Source organism: Agrilus planipennis, unplaced genomic scaffold (genome assembly GCF_000699045.2).
Source record: "Agrilus planipennis isolate EAB-ADULT unplaced genomic scaffold, Apla_2.0 scaffold159, whole genome shotgun sequence".
NCBI lineage: Eukaryota > Metazoa > Arthropoda > Insecta > Coleoptera > Buprestidae > Agrilus > Agrilus planipennis.
The window spans coordinates 62,411-76,749 of record NW_020438919.1 but is presented as its reverse complement, the minus strand read 5'-3'; the positions used below and the strand labels follow the sequence as shown (position 1 = coordinate 76,749).

The window sequence follows — 14,339 nt, the reverse complement described above, 5'->3', positions numbered from 1 at the left end:
GTTTGGCTATCGAATAATTTTGCAAAATTGACTGCATCGAGTGGAATAGTATCGAAATGCGTTTTTAAACAAATTACCCTTGCCTAAGGGTTACAGTACGAGGGTGGATTGATAAGTTTCCGGCCTAACCAAGAGATGACGCCACTAGGCCTACCTTGAGGTGACATTCTATAGTACCATCCTTGGATAGCTTGTAGCTATAGTTTCAGCCCGATCTCCTTGCTAGTGTAGGTTTGACAGCACGCTGAACAAGACGCCTCTGTGGTTTTCGTAAAAATGGAAAAGCAGGAAAATCGTGCTGTCATCAAATACTTTTATTTGAAGGGGTTAACGCCGAAGGAAATTAAAAAAGAGATGGACTCAACACTGGGGACATCCTCCCCGTCATATTCAACCGTTAAGCAGTGGGTTTCCGAGTTTAAAAAGGGTCGTGTGAGCACCTCTGATGGGCCTCGCTCAGGACGCCCCGTTGAGGTCACAACTCCAGATATGATCGAAAAAATTCATCAAATAGTGCTGGGAGACCGCAGATTGAAAGTGCGTGAGATAGCTGAGACCTGTAAGATGTCATATGAACGTGTGCAACATATTTTGCACCAACATTTGCATATGGAAAAGCTCTGTGCAAGATGGGTGCCGCGTTTGCTAACAGTCGACCAAAAATTGATTCGAAAAAACATTTCTACCGCAAATTTGTCATTGTATAAGCGTAATCCAAGCGAATTTTTGCGTCGATTCGTAACCGTTGACGAAACGTGGGTCCACCACTACACTCCTGAAACCAAAGAACAGTCTAAACAGTGGATTGGACCAGGGGAACCAACTCCAAAGAAGGCAAAAACAATTTTTTCGGCGAACAAGGTTATGGCTACTGTTTTTTGGGATGCAAGAGGTATTATATACATTGATTACCTTGCAAAGGGTAATACTATCACTGGTCAATACTACGCAGACTTATTGCAACGTTTGAGCCACGAGGTGAAAATTAAACGACCTCATCTGGCGAAGAAAAAAATCTTGTTTCATCACGATAACGCACCAGCGCACACGTCAATCGTTGCGACGGCTAAAATCAACGATCTAAAGTTTGAATTGATGCCGCACCCTCCTTACTCTCCAGACCTAGCCCCGAGTGACTATTTTCTGTTCCCTAATCTCAAAAAATGGCTTGGCGGTAAGAGATTTGCGGACAATGAAGAAGTAATCGAAGCTGTAAATGGTTATTTTGAGGAGCTTGACGAATCAGTCTATAGAGATGGCATTAATAGACTGGAACACCGCTATGAGAAATGTATCAGCCTTGGAGGAGATTATGTTGAGAAATAAAAAAAAAAAATTTTTAAAAACCTTGTTTTTCTTGGTCAGGCCGGAAACTTATCAATCCACCCTCGTAATTTGTGGAACGCTAACGGTTGCTTTATAGGAACAAGCCGAACAGAAAGATAAAATCATTTGTTGTTTCCCAATTCGGAAATTGAACGTTGAGAGAGGGATAATGTTGGATTTTTTTTCTGTCAAAGGTTATATCGCTTCCAGCCAAAGAACGAACACATTGATTAGGTATTAAATTATTGTACGATAAAGCGGAAATCCGTTTAAAATCCTTATACTGAGCTCACCTGTGAAATAATCCAATGGGGTTTCAGTTGATCGGCAACGAAAAGTAAACAACCATCAAATAAATATAGGGTTACCGAAACTACTCAACGAAACTAGTAGTAGTAGTAGTAGTAGTAACGAAATGAGTATTTTTTTGCTTGAAAACAGTTAATTAGGCAATTCCGAAAAAGTTATTTAATTATTATAATTATATAGGAATGTGAGATACTCTAGCCTTTAGCAAATGCGAAGATGGGCTCAGGATAGTAAGGAATGGAATCCAATCAATTGGTATGTGACATGTGGGCGCGGCCTAATGAAGATGGCTGTCCATACATTGCATCAGTATTATAGAAAGCATTGCATATTGTGATTTTTAATTTTTCTAATGATGAATTTAAAAACAATTTTTGATTGGGCTAATGCAAATGCAAGCTCAAGAAGTGTTGTGGAAACCGAAAAATTTTTGAAAGCTGGCCACATAATAAAATGTGGAAAAAATGTTGATAAAACAGGTGATACCGCTTGATATTTGCACTTCAACATCTCGCATTGATGGCGTTAGAGGTACTACTTCTGCTTGAGCATTCCATAAATTTTCACCATTTGATGAGTTATGATCTAATTCTTCTGATACTAAATCTTTTTCCTGCTTCTCCATTAATTCTTCAATTTTTTTACGTCGATTAATTTTTCCAGTTTCTATTTTGACATTAGGTAAGTTATTAGACGGGACAGCATTCCTTTTCAGTTTTCTGCGTTTTACTGCAACATCTTTAAAAATTAACGCATAAATTTTAGCATCACATTGGAGTTATAAAGTGAGGTTAAGTATAGAAATACAACATTTTCGATTATTACTTNTTTTGACATTAGGTAAGTTATTAGACGGGACAGCATTCCTTTTCAGTTTTCTGCGTTTTACTGCAACATCTTTAAAAATTAACGCATAAATTTTAGCATCACATTGGAGTTATAAAGTGAGGTTAAGTATAGAAATACAACATTTTCGATTATTACTTACCCGGAAAAATGTAGTCATCTTTTTTAAAATAAAGTGAGCAAACTCTTGTACATGAACTGACATTTTTAATTTTTAAAGCTCTTTTCCAAGCTTTAATTTGATCGATTTTCTCAAGATTACCAAACACATTTGTGATAGTTACGACCCGTTGCACCGTAGGAAAGCTATGAAATATAATATCTAAGACCTTATCTAATCGACTTTTACAACCTTTTACAGCACAAACGGTTCTGCACTTTGATTTTGCACGAAATAGAAATTTGGCTAGTTCCATATTATATAAAATATTAATAACCACAATTTGCAAAATAACAGTACACAATAGCTGTTTATTACAATGCAATGCTTGGGCAGTTAAAATTTCTGCCACCAGGAGCCGTATCGTTTTATGTCATATCCCAATTGTCAAATTACACTTTGTTCGTTGCGCCAGTTGCATATTATTCCTGATTGTTGTTCGTTTTGTTACACACTAAAGCGTTGTCATTCTGTTTCTGATAATTATTTACTCTTGAGAAATCTGTTAATTCTTAAAAAAACTCTATATATGTACCTAATCTAGCTGTTGGTGTAGAACTTTAAATACGACGATAGTCCATTTTCCTTTTCCGTTAATAAACATAACTTTCTTTACGTTGACTGTAGGAAAGCAATGAGGAAATAAATTCGATCTAAAATTAACGATTCACAAATTCATAGTAGGTGCTTTCCCGAAGTAAGAATTTAACAACAATCAATCGTGGAAAATTACTGTCACGTACAAGAGTAGGTACCTACGTAACTGTATGGATCTTGACGTCACTCAAATTTTTTTACTGTAGGAGAGAGACAAGACATTAACTACACATTTAACACTATAGGGCTTGATGATTAATGACCTAAACTGCGGTAGCGACCGTTTTACAACGAATAACTTCAGTTCCTGTAGGACATATAGAGGAACTTACGTCATGTTTTAGTAGCAAGTTTCTCAAAACGATCGATACAAAGTGTGAGAAAATAAGTGGTTAAATGGCACTTATGTACATAAAGGCTGGCGTTGATAATTCCCGCATTATGAAGTGGGCGAAACAGGTATCTGCAATAATCAATTTAGATTGGTAATTTGGATCTCTACTTAGTTGAATTAATTAATTAGGAATATACCGTGGATAGAGAAGGTTAGAAATGAAGAGGTATTAGAAGGAATAGGAGAACAGAGGACTCTATGGAAGTCAATAAGAAATAGGCGAGATAGGTTGGTAGGACATCTTCTCAGGAATAAAGGTCTAGTCAGAGACATATTAGAGGCAGACACGGAAGTTAGGAGGGGTAGAGGTAGACCTTGATTAGATTACTGTTCGCAAATAGTTAAGGATATGGGTTGTTCTTGTTTTACGGACTTGCGAAGATTAACTCAGGATTGGAAAGATTGCACACACCTCCAGTGCCCACCCAGTCTTAGGACTGGCGACCTTATAATGATCCAATCAGTACAATTGCTACTCCCAAGCACTTTCTAGAAAATTCTAAACCGACGTTTGATGACAAATTGGTAGAGGCTTTTGCGGCCAGTAAGTGAACTAATGCTGTCCTAGTTCTGGTCTAACTCCACATCCAGCAACGACGGCCTTTAGACCTAAATCAAAGCAAATCCAAACGTACACCAGACTCAAAGCTCAAACATTATAGGAGAGATTTCAAGCATTTTTTAGGACACTTTTGTCAAAATATACCAAAATGCTCTAATTTACTGTTAGAACTCAGCTTCACCATTCAAACACCGAAACATAATGCTGCACAACATTTCAGAACATTCTCGATTTTCCGGTTCTACTCTAGAACATTCTACTTCATATTCGCATACATTTTGGTAGGTACATTTTCACTCATTCCAAACGGGTGTTTGACATATAAAACGCTCTAATACAGTGTCAGAGACTACTGACCGGCATGGTCTAGAGGGGAGGACGCCGGTTCGATTCTGGGTCCGTCTGCCTTGGTCCAAGTTTTTCTGCGGTTTCCTTGGATCACTTAGGCAAATATTGGGGCAGTAATATTCCACAAATAATTTCTCATTCTCATTTTCTTCCGTCTTCATTTTTCACCCGAACCACCACCCACTCATTCCCACGATTCCTGAAAAGAGACTGAAGTGGGCTTTCCGCCCTACTTTTCGGCGTAGTCCGGAGTCCAGCATTACTGGCTGTTGGGTATGAAACACCCAAATGTTTCGAACAATTGTATAGGAAATTCGAAACATTCTTTAGAACACTAAAGCTGAAATATAAAAACTCCCTAGGTCGGCTACTTTCAACTGCCATATCTCCCACACTACTACGGTTACCGACATACAAACACCATTCTGCTTGAGACTCAAGACTACTACCACATAGAAAAACCGTTTAGCTAGGTTTATGCCCTCACTCATTTTAAATGTATGTTTGTTGGTCAATTTACAAACCCAAGGAAACGGCAGACTAGATAAATCTCGGTCATTACAGGAGACACTTTGGTCGAAATATACCGATAAAAAGGCCTTAATCTGATATCAGAACTCAGCTCTATTACTCAGATGTTTCGATACTCGAATATTTTAGTACGTCCTCGATTCTTCGGATCTTAGTCTAGGACATTCTACTTGAGAATAATCCAAGATGTTCGAGTGTATTTTCGAAGAAGACCCTTAGGGACATTCCAAAACGTTCTAACTGAGGATAACGCTAGAAACATTTAAGAACATACAGCATACTTTCTTGGTGTAAACTGACGCTTAATAGACCCGTAACCACCATACCCATCAAACTGAAAAAATATCGAACAATAGAGGCGATTCCGAACATATTGTAGAACAGTGGTCGAAATATGAAATTGCCCTAAGTTGACTACTCTTAATCATCACATGTTCCACACCAACACATCCACTGATACGTCTAATTTTATTTATATATTTTGATATATTGATACTGATNCCCAACATGCACGCATAGGTAAAACTAGATTATTGATTTTCCACCACCTAATTAGCAATATCACTACTCTTGCACCTGGGCAAGCAAAAACTGTATCGAAAAAAGCTAATAGTATATGTGACCACGAATTATATTGTAAATGGAAACAATTATTTTTCCATTTGAACTTCAATGGTAATTTTTCCTACGGGATAATATAGCTTTTATTGAAAAATGATACATTATAGGAAAACGAAACCTTTTATTTCTTCAATCCTGTTACTACATCATCAAATTTTAGACTGAACCATTTAAATCATAGTACAAATATGCAAGCGATAAATAACAAACACCTTGTTGCACGTTGATGGTGGTTATTCACCTACAATTCAGGTTTCTTCGTTAAAATTGTCAAAACAATGAAGTAATTTATATGTTCTAGGGTTAATTTTACGTAATATATTTTCTCTTGAGTGCTCTTGTTCTTTTGTTATCGATTCGTGACAAATTGAACTTGAGAAGTTTGATTCCTGTATTGGGCTTTTGTATTGACTATACATTGTATATTCCATTCATTTGTTTAAAAATAGGGACCATTTGTTGCTAAATGTCATTCATTCATTCTACGAGTAGCAATTGCATTAAATCGTGCACCATATGGGGGCATAGAAATATGCAGTAGGAATCATAAAAATGAATCAAATGCTTCCTACTGCAATTAAATATTTATTAAAGATGGACCGGATCCGCCATTTCTTTACCGGAATTTTGTATTATTTATTAAGTACTGTACTAAATTATTTGTTATTTCGATGTAGTTGTTGTAGAAAAATACATCGGTATGACTGAACTGTTACAATTATGAGGTTTTGATTAATGATAACCTATTAATAGTATGATTTTGTCACCTTGCTGACTTTTAGTGTTTATAAACATTATAAACCGTTTCGATGTAATGAGATTTGTAACGTTGGTGAGAGTAGTAGATATTTAATAGGATTTAAATTTTCTGTTTGAATAACCTTGCAAACCCATCGCTCCCATTTAATTTGTTTGCTCAATTGTTTTTTATTGAAGTACAAGTTAATGTTGTAAGTTCCGACTGAAAAGGTTGCCGACCTCTGGTTTATTCCATTGCTTATCTTTCGGGAGGCGGCGGGTTCGTCTGCCTTGGTTCAAATTATTCTGTGGTTTCCTTGGATCACTTAGGCAAATGCTGAGACAGTAATATTCCACAGATAATCTTTCATTCTCTTCTGGCTTCATTTCGCCCGTCTCATCTTTCTCACTCGAACTACCACCCAACAATTCCTACGATTCCTGCAAGGAGGATGAAGAGGGCCTTCTGTCCTACCTTCTGGCGTAGTCCGGAGAGACTGCCCGTCCATCAGCATTAGTGGCTGGTGGGAATGAAACACCCAAACGTTTTTTTTTTTTGGGTTCTGCCCAGCAAGATTACTATCAGGTGCATCACTACTATTTATCATATTGGATTGGATGGTTTTTACAGATTCTACGACGTTATATATCTATCACTTTTTAATCTTATTTTTTAATTTTGATGAAAACTTAATTCCATTGGATTTGCTAATAGTAATAACTAACATATATGTATAGTAATATGGCTGAGAGATACGTTGAATATTGTATCTATTATGCTATGTTTAGATCAGCTTGGAGTAACTTCATTCTTTTTCCACTTATTCAATTGTCGGATGTGTAGGGGTTACAGTAAATTGCATGGATGGTAGACAGTTATTCGCAATTTGATTCGCTTCCACTTAATAAGATTGTTTTTCTGTTTTCACATGTCATTCTAAACTTTACCTCTGAAACTTCACATGCTATTTTTCGTTTATGTTTAGAAAGGTTAAAAGAATAAACTCTCACATGATTTACTGAACTGAACTTAAAAACATTTGTCATAAGGTCTGAAAACTCGCCCGCAGTTTTCTTGATATTTTAGGAACTGAGAAGAAATACTGCGGCTTATAATCAATAAAATTTTAAACTTTAAAAATGTTTCGATATTTACTCTTTATTTTTTCCTTCAATGCTGTTACATCTTTATTGTTGTGGTTAAGTTCACATTATTATTAATAAACACCTGCATTAGGGTGGGCAAAACTTTCTTTCTGTTACTGTTCAAAATGACAAAAAAATTAGCTTGTAAAAAAGGCAGCTCTTAATTTAAATGTTAAGAGGTGTCTTATCGTGATTTTTGGTTTCCTATTTAAATAATACAAATAAATAATTTTATTGCGTTTCAACGAATTTTTGTATTTTGTTAAAGTCAATACATAGTCTTGTAGGGAATTGAACGATCTACAAAAATGGTCTGAAATGATTTTTCGCTAAGTCAACTCGTTTAAACTTCCACCTTTTTATAGACTTTGTGGATACGAAACATGGACCGTGTGGGCGCAGGGGAAAAGAAAAGGTTAGAAGCGTTCGAAATGTGTTACAGGCGAATGATGAGAATACCGTCGACAGAGAAGGTTAGAAATGAAGAGGTATTAGAAAGAATAGGAGAACAGAGTACTCAATGGAAGTCAATAAGAAATAGGCGAGATAGGTTGGTAGGACACCTTCTCAGGCATGAATGGCTAGTCAGAGACATATTATAGGCAGAAACAGGAGTTTAAAGGAATAGACCTGGATTAGATTACTGTTACTGCAAATAGTTAAGGATGCTGGTTTTATCTAGTTTTAGGGAAATGCGCAAGAAAGAGTGGAGGTGCATGTTCAATCAGTCTTAGGACTGACGATGATGAATAAATAATAAAGTAAAAGATTTACAATTTTGACTGTACAATCCAAAACCAGCAAAATTAAACTGAAGCGACAGTAGGTATATTACCCCGAGATAAAAATGTTCAGTCTCTCAGAGTCTCTGAAAGCGAGACTCGAGTCTCCGTCTCCCATCGAATCTGTCTGGTGTCGCTGAGAGAGACTGTCAAAAAAAACNGTTGGTAGGACATCTTCTCAGGAATAAAGGTCTAGTCAGAGACATATTAGAGGCAGACACGGAAGTTAGGAGGGGTAGAGGTAGACCTTGATTAGATTACTGTTCGCAAATAGTTAAGGATATGGGTTGTTCTTGTTTTACGGACTTGCGAAGATTAACTCAGGATTGGAAAGATTGCACACACCTCCAGTGCCCACCCAGTCTTAGGACTGGCGACCTTATAATGATCCAATCAGTACAATTGCTACTCCCAAGCACTTTCTAGAAAATTCTAAACCGACGTTTGATGACAAATTGGTAGAGGCTTTTGCGGCCAGTAAGTGAACTAATGCTGTCCTAGTTCTGGTCTAACTCCACATCCAGCAACGACGGCCTTTAGACCTAAATCAAAGCAAATCCAAACGTACACCAGACTCAAAGCTCAAACATTATAGGAGAGATTTCAAGCATTTTTTAGGACACTTTTGTCAAAATATACCAAAATGCTCTAATTTACTGTTAGAACTCAGCTTCACCATTCAAACACCGAAACATAATGCTGCACAACATTTCAGAACATTCTCGATTTTCCGGTTCTACTCTAGAACATTCTACTTCATATTCGCATACATTTTGGTAGGTACATTTTCACTCATTCCAAACGGGTGTTTGACATATAAAACGCTCTAATACAGTGTCAGAGACTACTGACCGGCATGGTCTAGAGGGGAGGACGCCGGTTCGATTCTGGGTCCGTCTGCCTTGGTCCAAGTTTTTCTGCGGTTTCCTTGGATCACTTAGGCAAATATTGGGGCAGTAATATTCCACAAATAATTTCTCATTCTCATTTTCTTCCGTCTTCATTTTTCACCCGAACCACCACCCACTCATTCCCACGATTCCTGAAAAGAGACTGAAGTGGGCTTTCCGCCCTACTTTTCGGCGTAGTCCGGAGTCCAGCATTACTGGCTGTTGGGTATGAAACACCCAAATGTTTCGAACAATTGTATAGGAAATTCGAAACATTCTTTAGAACACTAAAGCTGAAATATAAAAACTCCCTAGGTCGGCTACTTTCAACTGCCATATCTCCCACACTACTACGGTTACCGACATACAAACACCATTCTGCTTGAGACTCAAGACTACTACCACATAGAAAAACCGTTTAGCTAGGTTTATGCCCTCACTCATTTTAAATGTATGTTTGTTGGTCAATTTACAAACCCAAGGAAACGGCAGACTAGATAAATCTCGGTCATTACAGGAGACACTTTGGTCGAAATATACCGATAAAAAGGCCTTAATCTGATATCAGAACTCAGCTCTATTACTCAGATGTTTCGATACTCGAATATTTTAGTACGTCCTCGATTCTTCGGATCTTAGTCTAGGACATTCTACTTGAGAATAATCCAAGATGTTCGAGTGTATTTTCGAAGAAGACCCTTAGGGACATTCCAAAACGTTCTAACTGAGGATAACGCTAGAAACATTTAAGAACATACAGCATACTTTCTTGGTGTAAACTGACGCTTAATAGACCCGTAACCACCATACCCATCAAACTGAAAAAATATCGAACAATAGAGGCGATTCCGAACATATTGTAGAACAGTGGTCGAAATATGAAATTGCCCTAAGTTGACTACTCTTAATCATCACATGTTCCACACCAACACATCCACTGATACGTCTAATTTTATTTATATATTTTGATATATTGATACTGATTAATAAGCATGTGGACCAAAATAAGTGATTAAAGAAAATTGTTTTCGCTGAAAAAACGAAATTTAACTAATACTTAATTAAATGTATGTTAGGTATTGCAGAAAGAAATTTGAAGTGATCAGTATTCTGTCGAGACTGTCAGACGCGGATCGCGATTTCGATTTTGTTGGATCTCATCAGCTCATTGCAGACAGTTTTGACAGAACATAGACCAAATCTGCCTGCTGTCTGCAAGAAGATATCTATCTATTTAAATGAATCTTGTTGAGCATATTGAACTCCACTAAATGTAGCATTGTACTACCTAACCTAAACTAACCTAACCTAACCCGGTCAAACGCCATGCCATCTTGCCGTACTTTCCCTTCCTTAACAAACCAGATGGCGTTTACCGCGCCATTTGTACGATTTCATAAAACGCGCTGTGTTAGGTGTTGCTTTCATTAACAAATGATTGTGGTGCTTTTTAAAAGATAATGCATATCTGACACGCACAGGAAAGGCTTTGTTGTTAAGTGAGTGTTTTCGTTGTTTCAGGTGTTGACAAAGGACAGCGTTACGGTCTCCGTGGACGCCGTGGTGTATTATCGCGTCTCGAATGCCACGGTTTCGATTGCGAACGTTGAAAATGCTCATCACTCGACTCGACTGTTGGCGCAAACGACCCTACGTAACATAATGGGCCAACGCCCATTACATGAGATCCTCAGCGAACGTGAAAGCATTTCTAAACATATGAAATCGCTATTAGACGAGGCCACCGAGTCGTGGGGAATCAACGTTGAAAGGGTTGAAATGTAAGTCAAGATTCCTATATGCATGCTCTATATACCTAATACAAATATGGTAAAGTTTTCACCAACCATACTGAGATTATATTAAAAAGATATATTTCAAATGTGCAGTTAACACTTTCAACTTTGCACTAGACGCCATATCTACTAATGACTAGCCGTAACCCCTCCAAAATTGGAAGGTAATTCTGTGAGTTTTGCATGTCGCTTGAAACCATTTTCGCCATGAGATAATCCAATCCCTTAACAAATATACATATCAAACAAAAATTTAACGGTTATCATCACATGCCATTAGAATGTATACAACCAGCTATAAACTGAAATGTAGGTATTTAGGCCCGTCTCTTTTTGAAATGAAATTTTTTTATAACGGGGTATCACGAAAAAGCGTTACGGCCGCGTGGAGGGAGTAGACGATATATGGCGGGGTGAGAGGCGACAGCGGCGGACGGAGAGCGGGGAATCCGCTAGAGTCCCGGTGGCGTGTACTGTGCTCAGCTGTTGTTTTCTTACCTCTGCTCTCCACATAGCTGGGTATCATTGCCTCTATTTGCGGTCTGTGTAAAACCCAAATCTTAATTTGCAGTAAACCTGTGAAAACGACATGTGTCCTGGGATACATAGTAGAAGTGGAACTTCGACGAACAAGTTGAAAGACGAATGGCAACGGACAAGTGGATAAACAAATCACAAAAAAAATTTTACTTGATGTTTTACGGGCATGTTTTCAAATTGAACAAGTACATTAACAATCTGCGATTCGTTTTTCCACTTGTCCGTTGCCATTCGTTTTTCTGGGCTGGACTGTGCTGGAACACACACATTTCGTTTTTCTTTCCAATGGTTTTCTACCATTGCGTATAGGTCAAAATTGGTGATATTTAATTAATGATTCTATGGCATGTGGCACAATTTGATCTTTTAATTAAACATTTTAATATCCAGCTCGTTCCAGAATATAATATTATGAGATCTCTAAGCACACAAGCAGGTTTGGAAACTGTTACATTTCATCTTTAATTGCATTGTGGAAATATCTGTCCCACTCGGTACTTTTGAATGTGCTTGAAGCGACGTCATCCTTTTTCCATTTGATAAATTCTCGGATGTATTTGAGTCAAAATAAATTGCATGTATGGGGTAGCGAGTTGCAGTTCACTATTTTATTCGATAGAATTGTTTTTCTTCTATTTTCACAGATTATTTTAAATCTCACTTTCGAAATGCTATTTGCCATTTTTCTTTTCTGTTTAGAAAGGATAAAGTGGTAAACTCATATAAGATTTACTAAACTGAACTCGAAAGCAATTGTCATAAAATACAAGAAATCTATTTTGTCGTTTTCTTGATATTTTTAGGTACTGAAAAGAGTTGTTGCGGTTTAAAAACGACAAATAGTTATTCTCATTGAAGAATTTAAACATTTTCTGTTCTGTTTCTTAAAACGCTTCAAGATTCACCATTTTTGGTGTTTAGGTAGGTAAGTAACCATCAGGGTTGGTCGGTTGCGAGACTAATTTTAGTTGATCGTCGATTTTACTTATCTGCCTATTCCTCGCTGGAATGCTCCTTATACTAAAACACAGTGGTATGCATTCACAATCCTTTTTCCCCATTAGACTACGCCTATTACAACAAGTCGATCGCGACACACTTTAAGATAAAAATAGATCTTATATACAGAAAAGTTGGCCACCTCTGTTCATTATCATCATTAAAAGATCGTCAGACCTAGGACTGGTTGGACACGTACCTCCACACCTTCCTATCCTGATCTAATCTACGCATTTCCCTAAAACTGGAACATCCCACACCCTTAATTATTTGCGAATAGTAATTAAATCTAGAAGCAGAAACAGGAGTTAGAAGGAGAAGAGGTATACCTAGGTTATATTACTGTTCGCAAATATTTAAGGATGTGGCTTGTTCTAGTTTTAAGGAAATGTGAAAATTAGCTCAGGATAGGAGAGAGTGGAGGTGCGTATCCGACCAGTCTTAGGACTGACGACCTTTGTTTTGAATGAATCTAATCTAGGTCTACCTCTACTCCTTTTAACTCCTGTTTCTGCTTCCAATATGTCTCTGAGTTGGCCTTCATGCCTGAGAAGGTGTCCTACCAAGCTATAGAATATTACCTCCTCGTTTCTAAGCTTCTCTATAGACGATATAAAAGAACAGTAAAAGAAGCAAGTTATTGATTTTAAATTTTTACTGTTTAGGAAGTTATACGTATATTGACACGTGCCACTGAACTGCCAATTTTATTACTTATACAGATTGCAGATATATTTGGAAGAGGTATTTCGAGCATTAAATTTATAAGAAATTGAGTTGACTCCAGTGTAACGTTACATTCAACGAAATTGGAAAGGCAATGTGTGTGTGTGACTCGGTTTCGTAAAATTCAGGAATCTATAATCCAATTTAAAAAGTTCTTCCTACTGTAAACGACTCACACACATATATATAGTACCTACTAATATACAGTGTGTATACTTAAGTTGACAACATACGGGAAACTTCTTTATTATTAATCTTACGAAAAAAAGTTACTCTTTATAAAAAGTTCTTCATGGCCTAAAAAACGTAATGACATCATCAGACCTAATAATTTATAAGCCATATACATGTTTTGGCACAAAATATGAAATTTGTATAACAGTAAAGTACCTTTATTTTTGAAAAAAAAAATAATAATCTTTAGAAAGAAAAGTCGTTGAGAATTAAAAAGTAGTTACAAATATGCAACCGTATCTATAAATTACCAAAACTATAATTTTGCATATTTCTTCATACTTTTTCACATTAACAATAATACAATTCTGATCAAAGTTACCGTGTAAATGGCATGTTTGTCTATATTTCACTGAATGTCAAAAATTAGTATTAAATATTAATCTGAAAATTAATTTTCAATTTTTTACCCACTATAAATTAACTATAGGTTAATGAGCGAAAATTTGTTGTTTTTATCACACCCTCGCCGGGAATCGAACTCGGGACCTTTGGCTGCACGCACCAATGCTCGGACCACTAAGCATTTCTGATGAGGGTGTCACAACAGCAACAAATTTTCCCTTATTAACCCCAGATAGTTTATGGTGAGTAAAAAATTTTAAAGTGTTTCATTAGTAAAATTATTCGATTATGGTAACGTGCCTATCACGTTGAGGTTAGCTACGCCGGGATTCGTTTCAGCAAGTAGATATCCATATATTTAAATGGACCTTGTTGGAACATACGTAATCCCAAAAATGTAGCATCGTACTACAGATGGCGTTTACCGCGCCATTTGTGGTATTTTCTAA

At 37.0% G+C, this 14,339-nt stretch overlaps 1 protein-coding gene across 2 annotated transcripts in view; it reads left to right on the top strand.

Moving 5' to 3' along the window:
* The window catches only part of LOC108737389 (band 7 protein AGAP004871), a 138,266-nt gene that overhangs the window by 90,868 nt on the left and 33,059 nt on the right, over window positions 1-14,339 (top strand). For both annotated transcript variants that reach the window (XM_018470210.2, XM_018470211.1), the window contains exon 6: window positions 10,772-11,031. In XM_018470210.2, the coding sequence (XP_018325712.1) occupies window positions 10,772-11,031 (260 nt within the window). The remainder of the gene's footprint in view (window positions 1-10,771; window positions 11,032-14,339) is intronic.